The sequence below is a fragment of the Cricetulus griseus genome, chromosome 3 (assembly GCF_003668045.3).
Source record: "Cricetulus griseus strain 17A/GY chromosome 3, alternate assembly CriGri-PICRH-1.0, whole genome shotgun sequence".
Lineage (NCBI taxonomy): Eukaryota > Metazoa > Chordata > Mammalia > Rodentia > Cricetidae > Cricetulus > Cricetulus griseus.
In genome coordinates this window covers 237,680,709-237,702,358 of record NC_048596.1, presented here as the reverse complement: position 1 = coordinate 237,702,358, position 21,650 = coordinate 237,680,709, and the positions used below count along the sequence as shown (strand labels likewise).

General features: G+C 41.2%; 1 protein-coding gene and 1 long non-coding RNA gene across 2 annotated transcripts; both read left to right on the top strand.

Annotated features, from left to right (window-relative positions):
• Window positions 1–27: 27 nt before the first annotated feature.
• On the top strand, window positions 28–2,190 carry Mrpl32 (mitochondrial ribosomal protein L32). Its single transcript, XM_027409405.2, has 3 exons — window positions 28–184; window positions 907–1,088; window positions 1,740–2,190. The coding sequence occupies exons 1-3, from the start codon at window positions 43–45 to the stop codon at window positions 1,992–1,994; spliced, it is 579 nt and encodes a 192-aa protein (XP_027265206.1). The 5' UTR covers window positions 28–42; the 3' UTR covers window positions 1,995–2,190.
• Window positions 2,191–12,553: 10,363 nt separating this feature from the next.
• LOC118238471 lies at window positions 12,554–17,322 on the top strand. The gene is made up of 2 exons (XR_004768900.1): window positions 12,554–15,181; window positions 17,047–17,322. It is a non-coding gene; the product is annotated as an uncharacterized LOC118238471 (long non-coding RNA).
• Window positions 17,323–21,650: the final 4,328 nt, after the last annotated feature.

Below are 21,650 nucleotides of genomic sequence, written 5' to 3'. Positions count from 1 at the left end.
GCAGGGAGGCGGGGGCGCGGGCGGTTTGCGCCGGGTCCCAGCATGCATCCTACTCCAGCGAGAAACATGGCGTCTGCTTTGCTGCTGCTGCATTTCCCGTGGCCGGCGCGTCCGCTCCGGAGGTGCAGTGAGCTGCTGCAGCAACTGCAGCGGAGCTGGAAAGGCGTTGCCAGTCCTCAGTGGGGTCCGTAAGGAGACAGTTCGTGGGGAGAGGGTTGGCGGGAGCTTCCGAGTTGTATGAGAGAAACATTGCGTGCGTTTTTATTTGGTTGATTTTTTTTTTCTTTTTCTTTTTTGCGGGGAGCGGGGGGACTGTCTCTTTAGCTCAGGATGATCTGGAACTCACTGTGTAGCCCAGACTACCCTCGATCTACAATATCTTGGATGTTAAATTTTAAATTGCTTTAACATTTACGGTATATCCCAGAAGTGGTAATGTCCAGAGAAGCTGAACAGAAATATATTCCATTAGATCGCAGCACCGTATAATAAATATCTGTCTCCATGTGCTACCTGAGAGAATCATTTCAGTCCATTCATTGTCTAGTAGGCCAAGAAACCCCCAAGGTCACGCAGGCATTCCAGAGCTGTTATAAATGCCTGGGCAATGTGTAGCAAAACTTAAGGTCTGTTGAGACAGAATGCCAGTGTAGAAAGTTTTATGTAACTTTTTACTCTTTCGGGCTTTAGGGTTGGGGGTGAGACAAGCCTCAAGACCTGAGTTCTTGCTCCAAGACCTACAAGGTGTAAGGAGAGAACTAACTGACCTTCATGTGTGTACATACACACAAACACATAATTTATAGGTGTGTATGTCTAGTGACATGTTGATTGTTAAAGAGAACAACAGTATCCACAAATAGTCTTTTAGGAGCTAGAAGTTGATTCAGATCTCTTGTTTTACAGCACCAGCATTAGCAGTCCAGGGCCCATCTGTACTCACAGAACTATCTCACGAGGCCAGTGGAAATAAAGAAGATTCCAGCTTTTTAGATAATATCTTTTGGATGGCAGCTCCCAAAAACAGACGCACCATTGAAGTTAACCTGTGTAGGAGAAGAAACTCCCAGAAGCTTATTAAAATTAAGGTAGGTGGGTGGGTGGGGTGGGTGGGTGGGTGGGTGGGTGGGGGTGTGGTGTGGTGTGTGTGTGTGTGTGTGTGTGTGTGTGTGTGTGTGTGTGTGTGTGTGTGTGTTGTGTGTGTGTGTGTTTGGCTCAACATAGATTGAAAAGTCATTTAACTTATCCTTGATGTTTTGTTACTCTTAGTGGATCAACCCATTGTGATGATGGGCTCCTTGTTGGTTATTTATTGTTTGAAATTAGAGGACTGACAGAGCTTACAGTTCAAAATCACATATGATCTTTACAAACACTTCCGTAAACGTCTCCAAACTTTTTCCTTAGCTGTGCTTGATATAGAATTCACTAGAGTCACATAATCAAAATATTTTACTCTGGCCAAGGGGTAGATAAGAGAATCTGAGAATAGTTTATCCATAGGCTATATGAATAAAAATATACTAGATTGGTAAACTTGAGTTCTAGCCCCAATTTTCTTTCTAATTTGAACTCAGTGTTACTGTTTTTTCAGTTTTACTGTTAAAGTTGAACTAGATAGTCTATACCCTCACATATCATGAGCATTCTCAGAAAGCTCCAGTGTCAGCATTTTAGGGCTCCTGCTGGTGATTGTATATATATTGCCTGTTGTTAATATGTTTTCCTTTGTTTTCAAGAACAATATAGACATTTGCCCTGAATGTGGTCACCTGAAGCAGAAGCATGTCCTTTGTGGCTATTGCTATGAGAAAGTACGCAAGGAAACAACAAAAATCAGACAACAAATATGGGCTCAAGAAGGGGGCCCCTTTAAAGCTCCTACCGTAGAGACTGTGGTACTGTACACAGGAGAGAAACCATCAGAACAGGATCAGGGCAAGAGGATTGTGGAACGAAACATGAAGAGGCCATCTTGGTTCACCCAGAATTGACACTGAAGAAGTTAAAAGGATAATTTCATTGTAAGGGAAGTTTCATAGTAAGTCTCTAAAATCAGGAGTCTTTGTTTCCATACTGTGCCTGTTTTCATATCATTGTATTTTAAAGTGGACTTTATTAGCTGTTAATTTTAAATGAGGTAATTTGAAGAGTGTATCTTGAATAAACTCAACATATTTATGCAAAAGCTCAGTGGATTAATATGTGTTTCTATAAAGCTTTAATTAAACCTAAAATTTCCAAAGCAAAGAAAAATAGTTATTAATAAAATTCAAAGCAAATTATATAGGCTATTTGAATTCTTGTAGATTTTTAAAATGATAGTTGTGTCAATGAGAAATGGTTGTTGGCCAGGCATATGGCACACTAACCCCAACATTCAGGGGTGAAAGCAGGAGGGTCTTGAGTTCCAGGCCAGACAGGGCTATAGAGTGAGACCCTGTCTCAAGAGAGAGAAAAAGACTTTCTTCTTTGTTGTTGTTTTAGCAAAATTGTCTTTGAAAGAATATGCTTTTTAAGGAACTTGCTGTGGTAATTAATAGAAATAGTTCTTCTCATATTAATCAAAATCACATTCCAGTGTCATTGTAGATGTTTGTGGGATTGTTTGGAGAAAGTTTTTTTTTTAGTGAGATTAACAAATTCCAGTATATAAAGAAATGTACCTTGGATATAGATTCTACTTTTCTACCACTATATCTTTTCAGTTTGCTTCATATTCTACTATTTCTGCTAACTACAGTAGCATCTTTAACATTCTTCAATCCATTTATTTTCACTTCAATTTCTGAGTCCCTCGGTAGTCCTTAAGGCTCCTGCCTTTGTATTACCTGCCAGGGTTTCTCATCTGTCCACATTGACTTGCAAATTTATTCCCCTTTTCCGAGTTCATCAAGTCACCAGTGAGTGTGAAGGGTACAATTTGGAAGAGAATGGGAAGAAAACTAGAGGGCCAACATATTCAAGTCTGCTGGACCCAGGTAGTCAAACTCAGAGCCACCTCTACAGTTTCTGCCTTTAGGCCACATTAGGGACTGCCATAATTCAGGTGAACATCCCTGTGCAGCCACACTATCGGACCACAGTTAATTGCAGTCTTCTCAAGTAATAAACTGTTGGGCCTAGCCATGCTAGAGACATGGCCTGCTTCTATTAAAGCCACCAGCCTTGTGGCTAAAGAGCAAGATTACTTTGGGGGAGGAAAAAGCAGTCTGCAGTATTGAGTGTAACAGAAGTTACAATTGAGTGTCACATCACTGTTCAGGACTTCGCTCTCTCCACCTGGGAGTCAAGGGATGCTCTCTCACAGCCTCTTTTCCTGCCCTACATTCTTGGATATGTGCAGCCTGCCTAATATAAGTTCCTTGGTATGAGCATTATTTTTCAGGATAAATTCAGGATGATATAAATACTGTTTCTCCAATAGTAAGATTTTAGGAGCTAAAAAACTACCTTCTCATCAATACTATTTGAATTCAGTACTAATCAGGAGCAATTTCCTTTCTGTGTCCATGTGATATTTGGCAATATAGACATGGGTTGGGATTCTTAGGAAAAAAACTTCACAAAACTAATTCTTTTGTGAATTTTTTTAAATGTGACTTGTTTTCAGCAGGTCTCACTGTGCCATCAGTAGTTGGACCTTTTCGTAGTGACTGCCTGCTCCCCAGTAATGACAAGGAGACTTATTAATTATAAAAGCACAGCCATAGCTTAGGCTTGTCACTAACTAGGTTTTACAACTTAAATTAACCTGTTTCTGTTAATCTATGTATTGCCACATGGCTCAGACTTTACCTGTCCTCCAGCATCTCATGCTTCCTCTGTGTCTCCTGGCAACCTACCTTTCTTCTTCCCGGTGTCCTCTGTGTCTGTCCTGCATATATCTCCTGGTGGTTCAGGCCTTTAATCCCAGCACTGGGGAGGCAGAGGCAGGTGGATCTCTGTGAGTCTGAGGCCAGCTAGGGCTGTTAAACAGAGAAACCCTCTCTCAGGGAAAAAAAAAAAAAGCACCTTGGCAAAGACACATCTTCACAGTATACAAAAAGATTACACAACAGCCATCTGTTCTTTTCCATATTTTAAACTCAGTGTTGGCTTCTGCGTATATGCCTCCAAGTCTGATTTTTCCTTTCAACTCTAGACTCAAATACCCAAGTAATACAAATTGTCTATTAGAATATCACCTTGAGCATCACAGCCTCAAGATTTCCAGTCTTTCTCCCTTAGATATGCTTCTCTGGGAGCCTAGTTTGGCTTACTCAGTAAATACAGCTACTTTATAAACTAGTATTTTGAGGTTAGAATATTAAAAGCACTGCTAATCACACCCATCTTCCCCTGCTGGTCACACCCATTTCCACCTGCTACTTATACCTTCCCCCTACCAGCAATCTGAACCCTACTTTACCATTTTGAAAACAATCAAGTTGCTTCAGCAAAAACTCTAGTCATTATATTGCTTTTCTCTTTGCTTCTCAAGCACAGCAATTAATGAACAATACCTTGACTCCATTTTCTATCTCCAAAGAGGCATTTGATTAAAAAAAACAGGAAGGGGTGTAGTAAGGAAAATGCATTGGAGTGGTGCAAGAATGGACTTAGAGCCAGGCCTTGGTGGTGCATGCCTAGAACTAATGGAAATTGCCACATTTCAAAAGCAAAACAAGCTAGATTTGGTGATCACGTGGTGGTATAGAGGCCAGAAGGTACAAATGTCAGGTAGTCAGCCCATCAGTGCTGCCAGCAAGCTTGGGAGCTCCATTTCCCTTAGGGGCTTCCACTCAAGTAAAACTCAAGGGTTCTTGAGTCTGACCACATGGCTCAACCTGATGATCTGAGTTCAGTTGCCAGAGATCCACATGGTGGAAGGAAAGAAATAGCGCACAGATGTCCTTTTGTACCTGACCTGGCAGAAACAAATATATCTTAAAGGCACATTTTAGCTGCTGGACAATTAAGACAATGAACACCCAAATTTCCCCAGTGACATCTTGTTGGAAAAAGAAAAGCACTGAAATTTAGTGCCAGACACGTGAATAACTTGGCTCCCAGAAAAGATACTTCATACAACTCTTGATAGTTTGTCAGACTGCAAGTTAAGAATGATGAAGGGTTAGGGCCACAACTTGAATGGGACTGCTGAACTGCATATTCCTGGTCCTCTGTTTGAATTTTCATCTTATTTCAAGAACCTAAAGATAGCTTGGGGGGGAGGGGTCTCCCTGGATCTCTTGGGCCTTCTTCCCAATGTGAGTAATCCCACATTATAAATCTCTTTTCTTTGTTTTACTAATCATTTGGCTATTTTAATTGACTTTTGAAGGATGGGTTGCTGAACCAAGCTTCTTGAGTTATAGACTATAAACCCAAGTTCAGAAACATTCTGACATCCACACATGTGAGTTGGAAAGTTCACGATCACACACTCACACCCACACACACACACACACACACACACACACACACACACTAAATAAACTAATGAAATTAAGGCTAATTCTTGACTCTACCACAGAAAAAAATTTCATAATGATGCTAGCTGAAGCAAAATTATTGCAATATTTAAGAATAAGGGAAAATAAAGTCAGGTGTGGCAGTCCACATCTTTAGTCCTAGCACTTAGGAGTCAGAGGCAGGTAAATCTCCTTGCGTTTGATGCCAGCTTGATCTACAAAGTGAGTTCCAAGACAGCCAGGACTACATAGAAAGACCCATCTAAAACAAAACAAAACAAAAACAAAAACAAAAAAACAAAAAACAGCAGGGCGTTGGTGGTGCACGCCTTTAATCCCAGCACTCAGGAGGCAGAGGCAGGCAGATCACTATGAGTTCGAGGCCAGCCTGGTCTCCAGAGTGAGTGCTAGGATAGGCACCAAAGCTACACAGAGAAACCCTGTCTCGAAAAACCAAAAAACAAAAAAATAGAAAAAAATAAGGGAGAAAACATTTAAGCACAAACAGAAGAGAGATGCATTTAGATGTCATATTTATATTTAGGTATTTCTTCCTGCAATTTTCTATGTTACACTGATAAAATATCCAACAAAGAATAAAGATTAAATAAATTTAAAAGTTAAAGTTTAAAAACTGGAAATACAAGAATTTTAGTTTATGTAATTTTGCTTAAAAATTGATTAGATGGCCCCACCCATGCACATATACTAATACTAACTGGACTTAGTGGTTTGTTTTGTTTGTAAACTGGGTGTGGTGATGCATACCTTTAATCCCATCACATGGAAAACAGAAATGCAGATCTCTGTGAGTATGAGGACAGTCTAATCTTTATATTGAATTACAGGGCAGCCAGGGCTACTTAGTGACAACAGCAGATTCACACCTGAGAGCTGAGAACCTGGTAGTAATTTGGTCCTGGGGGTTGGGTACCTCAGCAGTCAGACTGACCCAACAATGGCCGTCTCTCACTGAGGATAGGGCAACTACTGGTAGTTAGTTGCTCAGTCCACAGACTGGGTGCCTCAGCAGTCCAAATCTGGTGCCAGAAAGCCCAGAAGTTTCCTGGAGATGCCTTGGTCCCTGGTCCACAATGAAAGCTCAGAAATACTGGTTCTGATACAAGCATAGGAATCAGCAGCTCCAGGGCAGTTACAATCCTTGTTTCTGTAACTGGTCATGTGGCCTTAGCTGATGTTTATAACTCCCCTCCTTTATGCATTTCTTCCAACCCTCGGGAAGCACTTTAGCATATCTTGGTTAGTTACCCAGATAGGTGACCTGAAGGGTGGGATCTGTTTATCGTCCTGCCAGAATATATTGTAGTTTTACATTGGCTTTAATCACGGGACATGGAACACTAAGAGACACCGCAAAGGATGTCCTGCATTCCAGACACACTCCTTAGCTGTAAAATGAATTCTGGAGTCAGAAGTAATGCTGTTTAAAATTAGTTTGGACAAAGCATCACATGCAGAAAGTCACACACATAACCAGAATAAACATTTCAATAAAGACAAAATATTGACCCCTCCATTATGGAAGTTGTTCAATGTAACCAACTTGCCACCAGGTCACTGGCTGGTCACCCTGGGTTATATAGTGCTATCTCAGGAGGTTGGTGTTGGTCTCTGATACTGGCAGATTTGACACTCAGCAGCAGCAGCTATAGACAAGTCAGCCTTTGTAAATGGAACTCCATGCTGTTGAGTTCATGCATAACTTCCATCTCTACCACCATGGTCATTTTGTTCATGGGCCTATTAGGCAACAATGGGATAGTCGGGAAGATGCTATCTACAGAGCAGGTCATTTTGTCTATTTGATTATTGAACTCTTCCTCTGGAAGAGTCACTTTTAATGAGCATTTACATGGTACACAGGTATTTTCACATCCTTCGCCTATTGGAGAAATTTATCCATGTACCCCTTGCCAAATGTGTTTCTCACCAATTTTCCAATCATGCTCCTTCCAAGTTCCTGACCATCCAGTCAAACAATTACCTATAGCCTATGAATCAGTAAACAGTCACACATCTGGCCATTTCTCTTTCCAAGAAAAATGTTCAACAATGTTCATTGCTTGAAATTCTGCCCACTGAAGATTTTTCTCCACTAAGATCCTTCACAGTTATTCTAGAAAGGGGCTGTAATGCTACTGCTGTTCATTTCTGCATGGTGCCGGCATAGTGTGTAGAGCCATCTGTAAAAAAAAAGGCCCTAGTTTTCTTTTTCTTAGTCAACTCACCATAGAGCATACCCCATAAGGCAAATTGGTCAATGCTTGGGTCCAGAAGGTATTGTAATGGGAGTAGAAACCATAGACATTTGGGCAATCTCTTTGTACAACTTGATTGTACCCTCTCAGGACCTGCTCAGGTTCAATCATACATACTATTTCCATTTGATGGTGGATTGCTGCTGTGAATGTCTAACGTTATGGCTTGGTGAATCATAATACCCAGCTCATAATGGGCACTTCAGGTGCCCATTTCAAATGTTCAGTTTCCACTAAGGACCAATAACAACCAAGAACTGCCCATCACAAGAATATTTGTCTGCAGTTGACAGGGTGTCACTTTGCTCCCAGGGCCTTCACTGTGATTCGCACAGGGGCCTACCATAGACTCCAATCAGCATCTCTCTCTCTGCCAGAGACACCTCATGTACCATAGAGTCTGCTAGATCATACAGGCCAAGTGACAGAGCAGCCTGGATCTGTTGACGAGTCTTTTCTTGTTCCAGGCCTCACTCAAAAATAACAGCTTTTCTAGTCACTTGGTATAGGGTCCCAAGTAACAGGCTTGAGAGAGGAATATTCTATCTCTGAAATCCAAAAATGGCCAGTGTTTTGCTTCTTTGCTGGTGTTTGGAGGGGCCAGTTCCAACAATGTATCTTTCCCTTTAGAAAGATTATTTCTACATGTCTACTGGACTCCTAGAAATTTCACGAGGGTAGAAAGCTCTTAAATTTTGGTTATATTACTTAACCATATAATCCACGCATGTTTTATCAACAAGTCTAAAGTGGTTGTTACACTCTGCTCATTTGGTCCAATCAACATAATGTCATCAATATAGTGGAATAGTATAATACCTTGTGAAAGAGACAAGTGATCAATATCCCTTTGAACTAAATTATGACAGGGCTTGACAATTGATATACCCTTGAGGGAAAACTGTAAAGATATACTTCAGGACTTGCCAGCAGAAAGCAAATTGTTTCTGGTAGTCCTTATGGATCTGTATAGAGAAAAAAAATATTTGCCAGGTCCATAGCTGCATACCATATACCAAGCGATGTGTTAACCTGTTCCAGCGAGGAAATCACATTTAATACAACAGCTGCAATTGGAATTTTGCTTGGTTAATTTTCAAAAGACACTGCCATTCTCCATGATCCATGTGTCTTCTGCACAGGTCAAATAGAGTTAAAGGAGATGTGGTGGAAACCACCACCCTTGAATCTTCCAAATTCTTAATCATGGTACTAATTCCTATCATCCCTTCAGAGATACAATATTGTTTTGGATTCACTGGTTTTCCTGATAAAGACAACTCCAATGCCTTCCATTTGGCCTTTCCAACCATAATAGCCTTAACATCACAGGTCAGGGAACCGATGTGGCAATTCTTCTAACTTCTAAGTATATTTATTTCAATTATACATTTGGGGACTGGGGAAGTAACCACAGGATGAGTTCAGGGACCCACTGGCCCAAATGTGAGTCAGGCATTAACTAATACTCTATCAATTATTAATCAAGAAAATACTCTACAGACTTGCCTATAGTAAATCTGATGGAGGTATTTTCTCGACTAATGTTCCTCTTCCCAGTTAACTCTGTTGAGTTGACAAAAAAAACTAAGACAATTGACTCCTTCATGCCTTCAAAACCTGTACTGCATGGATGATTCTTACATGTTACCAAGTTTGGCAGTCAGCATGAGATGCAGCCTTTACTCTCTCTGGACCTACATGCTGACCCTGAGAAAAGTTCCCAGTAGATTTCCCCTTAGTGCTGCTGGTCTCAATCAGCTGATTTCAGCCCCAGATAAAGCAAAGTTTTTCACTTTAGTGATTCTGGTTTCTTTTTAGTCACAGCTGATTTAAACCGAGCTGACCAGAAACCACATATCCTTAATTCAAAGTATCACATAAACAGCTCTGACAGTCTTTGTTTCCTGTAAGCTTTTCAAGCCAGGTGTCCATTGTCTACATCTCTTGCAGCATTCCTACCTTCCAAGCTTCCATGACAGCCTAAGCTCTAAGTATCCAATGGCCTTTTCTAGCCCAAAGTTTTAAACATGCCCAAAATCAACATGGCCAGGTCTGCCACACTAGTACCCCACTATCCTAGTTCCTATTTCTGTCTTGGCTTGCTTCTTGATTGCTATGATCAACACTATGTCCAAAAATGTTGGAAGAAAGGGTTTCTTTCAGCTCACACACCCACTGTTGAGGGTAGCTAATGCAGGAACTTAGGGCAGGAACCAAAGCAAAGACCATGAATGAAAGCTGCTTACTGGCTTGTTCTCCACAACTTAATCAGCCTGCTGTCTTAACACTATCCAGGACTATCTGTCCCTGGATGTTGTTTATCACAGCAATAGAGGAGCAAACAAAGACAGGAACATGGCAAATACTGGAGCTTGAAGAGAGAAACAGGAGTGTAGTAGGCTTTTTTGAACTTCCAGTCCCCAAATCATGACACAGAGACTTATTATTAATTATGAAAGCTTGGTCTTAGCTTAGGATTATTTCTAACTAGCTCTTATAACTTAACCCATTTCTATTAATCTATTGCTGTCATGTGGCTGGTGGCTACATGTCCTGCTTCCTCCCCATCTCCTCTGGAATCTCCCTGCATCTCTTCTTCCTCTCTTCCTGGAAGTCCTGTCTAACCTATTCCTGCCTTGCTATTGGCCATTCAGCTCTTTATTAAACCAATCAGAAGGTGCCTTGGCAAAGACACATCTTCACAGTGTACAAAAGGATTATTCCACAACATAGGTGAGGGGTGTGGTGTGTGTGTGTGTGTGTGTGTGTGTGTGTGTGTGTGTGTGTGTATGTGTGTGTGTGTGTGTGTGTGTGTGTGTGTGTGTGTAGTATACACATGAATGAAATTGTCAAGAATAAAGCAAGTCTGTTTTTAAAACTTTTTTTTAAGTAAATAAAACCACCGAGTGGTTTTTATGACATACTCTGCTTAGATTTAAGGTTAAGTGTGGAGTGTTAATTTGGTTAAACTCAAGCCTATAAACATTCTGGGCCTGATTAAGAATAATTCACTTGTTTTTAGCATCTTTGTTTGAGATATCTTCAGGGAAACACTTATCATCTCTGTAGACAATCTTGGCTTTATCTTGTAAGTTTCTTGATTGTTAGCAGGAAAGGCAAACTAGATCCTAGGATGAGGGGCTTTATCTCTTATATTTTCCCTCTTTCTATCCTACCTCAAAAGCATGGCTTTATTCCCAGATTTTTAGTTTAGGAAACATGATGAAGCCGGAGTGAGGCAAAGGCAGGTTATAGGGTATGTATATGTTGGGGGGTAGGGGAATCACATTTCAACAAGCCATCCAACTAAGCTGAGTGTCTGCATTTAGAAGAGCTGGTGGGGGGGAGGTTAAAAGCATGGGAGTGAATAAGATTCTTTAGGGCTGGTGCTTAGGAAAATTCTGAGAGAAAACTCTGCAGGCAGCCCTCAGAGGGGAGCTCAATGGGAGGGTATCGTCCTATACTGCCGCAGTGCCAAGAGAAGCCCTTCTCTGGGGCAATTGCATGTGTTCGGGTGCTGCTAGGGAGTGGAGTAAACAGGGCTTTAAAAGCATCTAGTAGAGAGAGAGCTCTGCAGGAAGAGCACCTACTGCTCTTTCAGAGGACCCAAGTTGGGTTCCAAATCCATATCAGAGCTCACAATTGCTTGTAACTCCAGTTCCAGGAGGGTCCATTGTCTCTGTCCTCCAAGGTCACAGGCACTCATGTGCACATGTCCTCTCCATCTTCCTCTCTCTCTCTCTCTCTCTCTCTCTCTCTCTCTCTCTCTCTCTCCATATACACTTCCCCCCACATAATCGAAAATACATATTTTTTAAAAGCACCTAGGGATTGTAGCAAATGCAATTCATTTGTGACAGTGACAAAAGCAATTTCATTTCAGTGTTGGTGGCAGATGACAGATTGGAGTGGGCTGAAGAATAAATGTTTGCTCAGTTGGTAGAGGCAGCATTCCTAGAGAGAACTTTCCAAAGATTTTCCTCTGCCAGGGAGTGAAGAAATGAAACAGAATCTATAGCAAAGGGAGAATAGAGGAGGAGATGGGAGTGGGGGCAGAGAGATACAGAAATGCATTTTATTGTTGATGGCAATTATCCTGCAAAAGGGAAGCACACATACAAAGATGGTGATAGCAAACAAGAGGGAGAGCATGTGTGTGTGTACCAGAGAGCTCAACATGCATTATTGCTGGTGGGGATTTTCCTGTAAAGGAGGAAGACATAGTTATAGCAAAGATGATTGGGAGCAAGAGACAGTGATAAAGTGGAAGGAAAAAGGGTGAGAGGAACAGCCCCCACCCTCTTTATCACAGTGGAAGGAGGCACCCTTGCTTTCATTCCCAGAGGACTGTGTCCTCTGTTGGGACCTCTGAAGACTAGAAAATTTAGGCCAACACCAAGAATCTGGAAGAGATGCTCTGCTTCTGAGAAGTCTGACTCACTGTCATCCTTTTCGGGAACCTATCTAACATGCAGGTCCCTGAATTTGCCCTCACTACAGCACCATATATAGTTTCTATTCTTCTTTTTTCCCCTGCTGATATTATATTTAGATAAAGCAAGTAATTCTATCCAGTCTAATGTATTGATGACTTAATGGCCAGGGTCATATGTCATGTGTTCTTCCAAAGTCTTAAATCATTATTTTTGTTGCCATTGCATGCAGGCCAAGACCAACCAAGACTGCACTTTAACTTAGCACAGAATGTGGTTTACAGGGTGTAAAAATTATCAATAGAGAAGACGAATTTCTAAAAAATAGGATTTGTAGTAAATTTTCTCATCTAAAATCTATGTTCACTATGCCACTATTTAATTCTTAAACCTATTTATTAGTAAGCATATTATTTACACTGAGTCAAATCATTTGTCTTTGTTATAGCAGGTGTTATTCTCTGAATACCTAGAATATGTCAAGCATTTTACACATATTGTGAATAACCCTTAAGATATTATATGGGGAAGATAGTAAAAATCATTTTGTTGTTTATTCAGTGCTTGTATAATTCAGGCACAATGCTAAGCACTTTACATAGATTATTTACCAAGTTTGTGCAGCATAATATAACATTTTGGCATTATTTTTCTAAGATATTTCCTTATATCGTTTGTCTTTCATTTATTTCAAAAAGTCAAAGATTTTTTTTTATTCATTTCCTAAGGAAAGGCAAAGCAGAAGGAGTGTGAGTTAGAATTAAAACAGAAAGAAAGAAAAGGGTTTTTCCCAAAATTTAGCTCTTCAGTAGGTGCCATACAAAAAGACCTGAGTGTGGGCAATGAGGGGGAATTGTGGTGAAAACAACTAAAACTCATTATATAAAATATAAAATGTCAACAGTGAAAAAACTGTTTTAGGAGAGAAAGCTTTGAAAAACCAGTCTAACCATAAATTACTTTATTACTAGCTGGGCTTGCCTGTCTCAAGGAGCAAGTAAGATAGGCCTTTGGGCCAGAGGAGGGGAGCAGTCCTATGAGAGATCCTGTTAGATGAACAAAAGTAGACTAAGGAAGTGTGCATGCAGCCCACCCAGTTCCCAGGAAGTGTGCAAGCAGCCCACCCAGTTCCCAGGAAGTGTGCAAGCAGCCCACCCAGTTCCCAGTCATTCTCTTTGAATGATATTCCTCCTATTTAAATCTTGGTTCCCAGCTGGTGGCACTATTTGAGAGGTTGAGGAGGTTGAAGGAAATAATCACAGGAGGTAAACTTTGAGAGTTAAAAGACTTGGGCTAGATCCAGTTCACTGTCATGTCCCCATGCTTGCAGTTCAATACATGAGGCATCAGCTTGTTCTCCAGCTACCATGGCTGTTGCCTGCTTCCATGCTTGCCCATCACAACAGACTCTCATCCCTCTGGAACTGTAAGCCAAACCAACCCTTCTATAAGTTGCCTTGGTCATGGTGTTTCCTCACAGTTATAGAAAGCAGACTAACACAGGGCTAGGCCCCCTTCAGGTTGGTGTACAAAAGCCAAGAGCAGGCAGATAGCTTCTTAGCTTTCCCTTTTGACACCATTCATCTCACTAATAAAATAATTGAATGGACTCAAACAGAAGCTCAAGATTAATTTCATTCATGTTTAAATAAAAAACCCTAGGGCAGGTAAGTTGAAAACTTCAACTCTGCCCAGAAGAGACTGGAGAAGAGAAGGGAGGAGACTATGCACTGAAGCAGGCATGAAGGTCAGACACATGGCAGACAGCAGCCACATGGTGGGTGGGAGGGAAGCTTGAGGAAGAAGAAGGAATCCCAAAGCATCAGGGAAAGACAGAAAGGAAAATGATTCAATTCAGAAAAGCCAGCAGACTTACATCCTGTGGCCTGTCTGCTTCTGCACTGGGGTAGGGGTTCTGGGAAGGAAAAGTACAGTGTCTCACGAAAGAACTGCCTATCTCTTTAGCATAGTTCAAAGTGAGCCCACTTGCTAGGTGTGGTCTGTTACCAGAGTGATTGAAGCAGCCCAACTTGAATGCTAGGTCTCTAACTCAGAGTTCCTTGATTGGATTCTACTCTATTCTAGTCTATTCTATTAGATTCTGTTCTAACACCAAGGCCTGTATCAGCCTATAAGGAAGGCCCTCCAAAGAGTAACAGCTTGGAAAAAAAAAAAAGCAGACATTCCTGCAATGGGCAGTGGCTGCCTGGCTGAGCACTGCTTTACTCTGTATCTGACCCAGATGGATTATCTGAGGGTCCCAGTAGAAATAAAGTCACTGTTGGAGGTAACTTGGGAGCAGAAGCAGAACTAATAGTGGGTTTAAGATTTGGGCCTAGGCTGACTAGAAGTTCTAAATCCTGTACAGTGGTACCCTCCCCTGTTTTGGGGGTGAAGAGTGCAGATGAAAGTCATTCTGGAGATCAGCCTCAATCCTGAAGCTGCCTAGGTACCCGGAGTCACATCACTACTCTAGCACACTGTTTTCACTCAGGAAACATGCAAAAAGACAAAGTATACACATTTCACCTGGCATATCTGTCCATTGACTTTTGCTTTCACTAATAAAACATGAGTTGTTAGGAGGCAGGGTAATTCTCTTTTTTTCTCTTTGCAGTCTGTACAGCAGAACCCAAAATCAGGATGAAAACAGCTCAAAGCAGCTCCTAGCTGACTGACAGGGGAATATGGAACAGTGTGAAGCCAGAGTCCATAGATTCATATCTGAAAGGAACCAGCAGGGGAAGATAGGAGGCTTGCACTCACCTGGGCTTCATTCAACTAGAGGAGCATGCTCAAAACATTCCAAGTTAAAGCCAGGCCTTTGATCGAAACACTGAGAAGGGAGAGGCAGAGGATCTCTGTGAGCAGGAGACCAGCCTGGTCTACATATCAAGTTCCAGGACATTCAAGACTACATAGAGAGACCCTGTCTCAAAGAAACAGCAAAAACAACAAAGATCCGAGTTAAATTTGGGAGAGGGGATACCACATAAGTGGTTTACAAAAGGTATTGCAAAGCTTATCCCTTTATCTTTTGGAGACAGGGCACAGGCCAGGTCTGAAACACCCCCAAGCTCCTCTGTATTGATGAGCTGTCTCCTTAATCAATCTTACCTATGCCACAAAGCCTGTATGAAAACCTGAAATAAAAGGGATAGGGCAGGGGAGGCTTCCAGATCGCTAAAATTACACATGTAATCAGTGCTTCATCTGTATTTTGGGGGTGATACACTAGTGGGGATCAAACTTAGAACAGATACTCTACCAGTGAGCTATAGAGAAAGATATTGCCCCTGGGAGGAGGATCCCATCAAAGTGCTAGTCTGAAGTTGTGTGGCAGAGACTGGAGAAAGTTGGAGAGGGAATGTGGTGATATTTTATGATCTAACTATAAAGCTTGCCTGGTGATCAGAGAGCAGAGCTAGACACAGTAGTTAGCCATAGAGACCAAGTAGCATTGGCACACGCCTTTAATCCCAACACTCGGGGAAACTCTGTAAGTTCAAGGCTTCCCTGGGCTACATGAGATTGAATCTGTCTAAAAGAGAAAAGAGCTCACACACAAAGATGATCCTAACATTTGGGATCACACATCTTTAATCCCAGCACTAGGGAGGTGGAGACAGGAGTGATTTGGCTGGGCATAGAGAGGCATACAAGGCAGGTGGAGACAGGAGATCAATGCAGTCTGGGGCAGCAGTAAGTTTGAGGAGGCAGTCTGAGCACAGGATCGCTCCTTTGGTCTGAACATTGGTATAAGAACTTTCTAGTGGCTGGCTGCTTTGCTTTTCTGATCTTTCAGCTTTCACATACCCCACCCGATAGCTGACTCTGAGTTTTTATTACTAAGACCAAAGAGAATTCGTGCTACCAGGGAATGACATGGTCAGCTCGGTTGGCATAGCCATGGGTATCTAGGTCCCTTCTATATTTTTCAGCTGGGTCCTTATAATTTCCAAGCAAAGTTAAGAGATAACAAGGAGCAAGAAACCACAACTCTTTGCCGCTTTGGGGTACCTGTATTAAATGAGCATTTTCCATTCCCTGTTCTTCTAAATGGGGACCCAGATCTAGAGGCAGCTGGAGTGTCAATGCAAAACCAAAGTTCTCACCTCAAAGAAAGTAAGAGACAGTTCATTCTGGAGCCAACTATGAGTGATCCTGGCCAGGGAACACAGATTTAGTTGCCCCAAATACTGGGTTCCAATATGGTGACATGAAGTTTTCATGGTCATATAACAAAGTCATATATCAGGGTACTTTTCAAATATGTTAGTGGATCTATCAGGTTGACCAATTACATCAAAGCAGTGACGTCTCTGCTGTAGGCTCAGACACTCTCTTGACTTCCTTAGCTTTTGCACTGGTAGAGACTAGGGGGCTATACATTCCAAAAGGATTTACCTAATAGTCACAAGGGTGCTGGGTCAAACAGAGAGGCAGAAAATCAATGACTATTAAGGGAGCTAAAGATAGCCCAAGACAAATCTGGTTCCCAACCTTTAATATCCTGACTCTCCACAATTATCGACATTTCAGTCAGTCAATTAGCCTTGTACAATGTTTGATATAGCTACAACTCCTCCCCACCCCCCTGGGAATTCAAACATCAGAATTATATGTAAGAATCTACTGTGCCTGGCTGTCATCTGATGTGAAGTGAGAGATAAATTTGAGAGACTAAGACCTTAAACTGTAGGATTTGAAGCTGTCTCTAGGTAGTGGCAGAATCAGATTATATTAGTGGATACTACATGGTATCCCATGCAGAATTACTTTGTGTGGTGAACCATTCCTTATCTGGTGTTGAAAGCAGAGAGTTGAATGCCTAAGGGTCAGTAAAAATGTGTTGTTTTTTCTGTCCCACATCAGAGGAGTGCACTCCCACATTTTCTGAAGAGATGCACAACTACTACAATGACTGTCCTGAAGGCCTTATCACAGCATCATCGCCTGGAGGCATCATCACCTTTCTGGTTGGACTCCCAGAGGGAGGACTGCTCTATTACATAGTTAGGCCCTTGACACCCAACCTGTGATTGCACAATGGACTCTGGGTTGTTAGCATTTGTTCTGTACTAATGCCATTATAGATGAATATGAATATAAATAAATTGAATATAAATCATTTTATATTTTGGAAATGGATCTTTGTATAGTTTTTAATTTTTAACCAGAAAACATTTTGTTATTTTAAGTAGTATTTCCTGTTTTTTTATTATTCATTGCTATGTAGTTTATTCTTTAACTTAGATGAGCCATGCTTCATTTCTCTTATACCCTTTGAGAAGACTCCTAAGAAGCCTTGACAAATACACATGAAGTATTTCAGAGGATGTCCTGGTTAGAGATACAGGTCCTGGAGGTTTCTTTTGAGGTGGGTAGTAGATGAAGTTCTGGATGGACAAAATATGGCTCAAAGGATAAGGAAGGGAGAGCTAGAAGCATAGCTCAGTGGCAGAGAACTTGCTGCATTGCAAGTCTTCAAATTAAATTTCTAGTGATAGACACACACAAAGAGGAAAAAAAAGAAAGAAAAAAACCAGAAAACCCTTTAGGTAGAGGAGTAGCTCAATGAATAGAATACTTAGCATACAAGAAGCCCTGGGTTTGATCCCAACACCATATGCACTCACATAAACACACATATGCACAAATATACACACACATGTTCATACATACATGCATACACAAATGTGCTCACACACAAGAACACATACATATACATACAAACACACACATATACACACAGACATTTACACATAAACTTGCATACATAGATACAAAAGATATTTGCACATAAACTTGCACACATATATGAACACACTAGTGCACACATATTTAAGCACATTTTATATACACATAATGCACACACAGATATTCATGCACATACACATACAAACACATGCACCCCCCCACACACACGTTTTCTGGGGAAACCTAATACAGGCTACTGTTGGCTATGGCAGTGTAGATGGAGGTTTCTGTCCCACCTGGTCCTGCTGCTGTTCAGTCCCAAAATAACACACAGAGGCTTGTATTAATTATTAACTGTTTGGCCTATTGCTCAGGCTTATTACTAACAAACTCTTACAACTATAATTAACCTGTAATTTTTTATCTATGTTTAGCCATGTGGCTAGGTACCTTTTCTCAGTAAGGCATTCTTATCTTGCTTCCTCTGCATCTGGCTGGCAACCCACTCTCTGCCTTCCTCTTCCCATATATTCTCCCACTCTGGTAGCCCCACCTATACTTCCTGCCTGGCTCCTGGCCAATCAGCATTTTACTAAACCAATAGGAGTGAAGAATCTTTACAGTGAACAAGAGCATTATCTCACATCATGGCAGTTTCCCAGACTGTCCTCATTTCTGGTGCTCCTCAGTCTGGGTCTGTGTCGCATTTTTCTCACAGTCTGATTGGAGTCATGTGCTTTGGAACCTTTCATGCCAGGGTGTGTATGGTAAATGACACCTTGGCCTGCCACCTCACTAAAGCAGTTTTGCCAGGCTTATTCACAATAAACTGGTTTTCTTACTGACATTCTCATATTCACGAGGCTAGCTCAGTCAGTAGAGCATAAACTCTTACTTACATTCTCTGTTCTGCAAAAAGTCCCAAGCAATGCATAACCCAAGGAAGGTGGTAGGACACACACACACACACACACACACACACACACACACACACACACACACTATACTCATATACACATGCACATATGAATATGCACATGTACCCATACATACATATGAATGCACACATAAACACACACTTACACAGACACACATATATGCGCAAGCGCCTGCACACACACCGATCCTTGAAAGTTAAATTATCTACTTAAGGCACGGAGCAGCAGCAGGTCCACATCCTTGAAGGTTGTACTGGATAATTTTGTGTGTCAACTTGACACAAATTAGTCAGTCATCAGAGAGGAAGGAGCCTGAGTTGAGGAAATTCTTCCACAGATCCAGCTGTAAGGCATTTTCTCAATTAGTGAACAATGGGAAAGGGTGGAGCCCATTGTGGATGGTGCTATCCCTGGGATGGTGGTCCTAGGTTCCATGAGAAAGCAGGCTGAGCAAGGCAGGGGAAGCAAGCCAGTAAACAGCACCCTTTATGGCTTCTGCATCAGCTCCTGCCTCCAGGATCCTGCCTGTTTGAGTTCCTGTCCTGACTTCCTTCAGTGGTGAACAGCAATGTAGAAGTGTAAGCTGAATAAACCCTTTCCTCCCAACTTGCTTTTTGGTCATGGTGGTTCGTTACAGCAATAGTAACCCTAGAACAAGGTTAATATCTACTCATTGCACCAGAGCAGAAGCAGGCCTACCTCCTTGAGGATTAGGTAGGCATCCACTGAAGGCATTTGCAATTATTTGATGTCATTTGTCTTTTATTCTCATTTGTTTATCTATTAGAACACTCTTATATCTGAATAGATTCTTAGGTATTTATTTTATAGTTTGAAATTGTATTATCATCTTTTCCCATTTTTACCCACTAGGAGCTGTTTCAGACTGGCTTCTCTTTTGTTTTAAAGAAAATATCCTGTCACATTCATACCATGCCCTTTTAAGCATTACTATTAATCATTAATTAATACTGGAATACTAGCCACAAAATCAGGCATGCATTCATTCATCTACTGCTTTATTATTTGCAAACTTTTGTGAAACTGTTATTTCCCATTATGAGTCATGTTCTATGATTAATGTGGGGACATTCTCACAGAGACTGTTGCCTAGCATAAAATTAAAAATTCACACATAAAAATATTCATTGTCAGAAACTGTAATGAGTGGTTTGAAGGGAAATGAATTATATTTAATGAGAAAAATGATGGGAAACACATGCAAGAAAAAAAAACCTCTTTACAGAAATGTGATATAAGCTGAGACTTCAGGGGGAACAAAGTAGAAAATTTCAGACAGGGTCAGTTTAATTCTCCCAAAGTAATTATAAGCATAGGCCATGGATATAGTAATTTCAAACCAAATTATCCCAATATGTATTTTATTTTAAACAGTATCTGGGATGGTTTTTTAGTTCTTTGGAATTTCATATAATGTGACTTGGTCATATTCACCTCTTCTCCCAACTCTTCTCAGATACAACCACCCTTCCCTCCCATCCAACTTCCTGACCTCTTTTGTTAAAACTCATCAAAACTACATAAAACATAATAGATTTCTTCACTGTGAACTTGACTTGTAAAAAGCTCTTAGATTTATTGTCATTCCCATGGGTATGTCCATCTGGGTATTTCTAGAGAGAGTTAACAGATTGTAGAAGACCCACCTTGAATACAGAAAACACTATTCATGGGCAGGAGGCTCAGATAGAATACAAGGGTTGGGGGAGAAAGCCAACTATAGATTACAAGGGGGAGGAGAAAGTCAGCTATAGATTACAAGGGGGGAGGAAAAAGCCAGCTATAGGTTACGGGCGGGGGGGGGAGGGAGAGAGAAAGCCAGCTATAGATTACAAGGGGGGGAAAGAAAGCCAGCTATAGACTACAAGGGGGAGGAGAAAGCCAGCTATAGATTACAAAGGGGGAGAAGAAAGCCAGCTATAGATTACAAGGGTAGGATAAAGCCAGTTATAGATTACAAGGGAGAGAAGAAAGCCAGCTATAGATTACAAGGGGGGAGAGAAAGCCAGCTATAGATTACAAGGGGAAGAAGAAAGCCAACTATAGATTACAAGTGGGGAGGAGAAAGCCAGCTATAGATTACAAGGGGGAGGAGAAAGCCAGCTGAGCTCTACATTCTTTTGTCTGCTTTCTAGTTCACCATGAAGTAAAATATTTTCCTTATAGCACAGTCGTGTATTCTGATACTCTGCCCAGGCTAAATGACCATGGATTGAGTCCTCCTGTTAGAATGAACTCTTCCTGTTTTAAAGCTGTTTCTGTCAGGAACTTTGGTTCCTATACAAAAGTACCTATGGCAAATTGTAAGGGTTTATTTTCACACTCATCACAATTCACTGGTTTTGGTCAACCAGAATGAATTTTCAGGGTATCTGTGCTCACAGGCACAGTGTAATTATTTCCCCAAGGAATATAGAGCACAGAGAGCAACTTTGAAGGAGAACAGAGAACACTGGGGGCCTGGGAGATAGCCATGTTACTTCTACCTGTATTCTATTGTCTAGACTGAGTCACATGACCCAGCCTGCATGCAAGAACCCAGAAAATGAAGTTATTTTCAGTTCTAAGTAAGACAAAACAGAAATGGGTCAAAACAGCATTGTCTCTGCTGAATTTTTGATAGTTATAACAACTTACAGAGAGCATTGAGAAGACTTTTGAAATGAAATGAAATAATGTGTTATTTTAGGGATTAGAAAGAAATGATTTGCTTTAATGTGGAACATTTCCCCTCCAACTCTCTTTGATGTTTAGAAGGCCTGCAAACCCCATAGCTTTTCACTGGCTATATTTTCCTCAGGACTTGTTCACAAGACCAAG

Bases quoted from the DNA above. Each gene is read 5' to 3' on its own strand.
- Mrpl32 (XM_027409405.2), top strand. From the start codon at position 43: ATGCATCCTACTCCAGCGAGAAACATGGCGTCTGCTTTGCTGCTGCTG. The intron at 185-906 runs GTCCGTAAGGAG...CTTGTTTTACAG, and splicing joins CGTTGCCAGTCCTCAGTGGG to CACCAGCATTAGCAGTCCAG. The intron at 1,089-1,739 runs GTAGGTGGGTGG...TTTGTTTTCAAG, and splicing joins AGAAGCTTATTAAAATTAAG to AACAATATAGACATTTGCCC.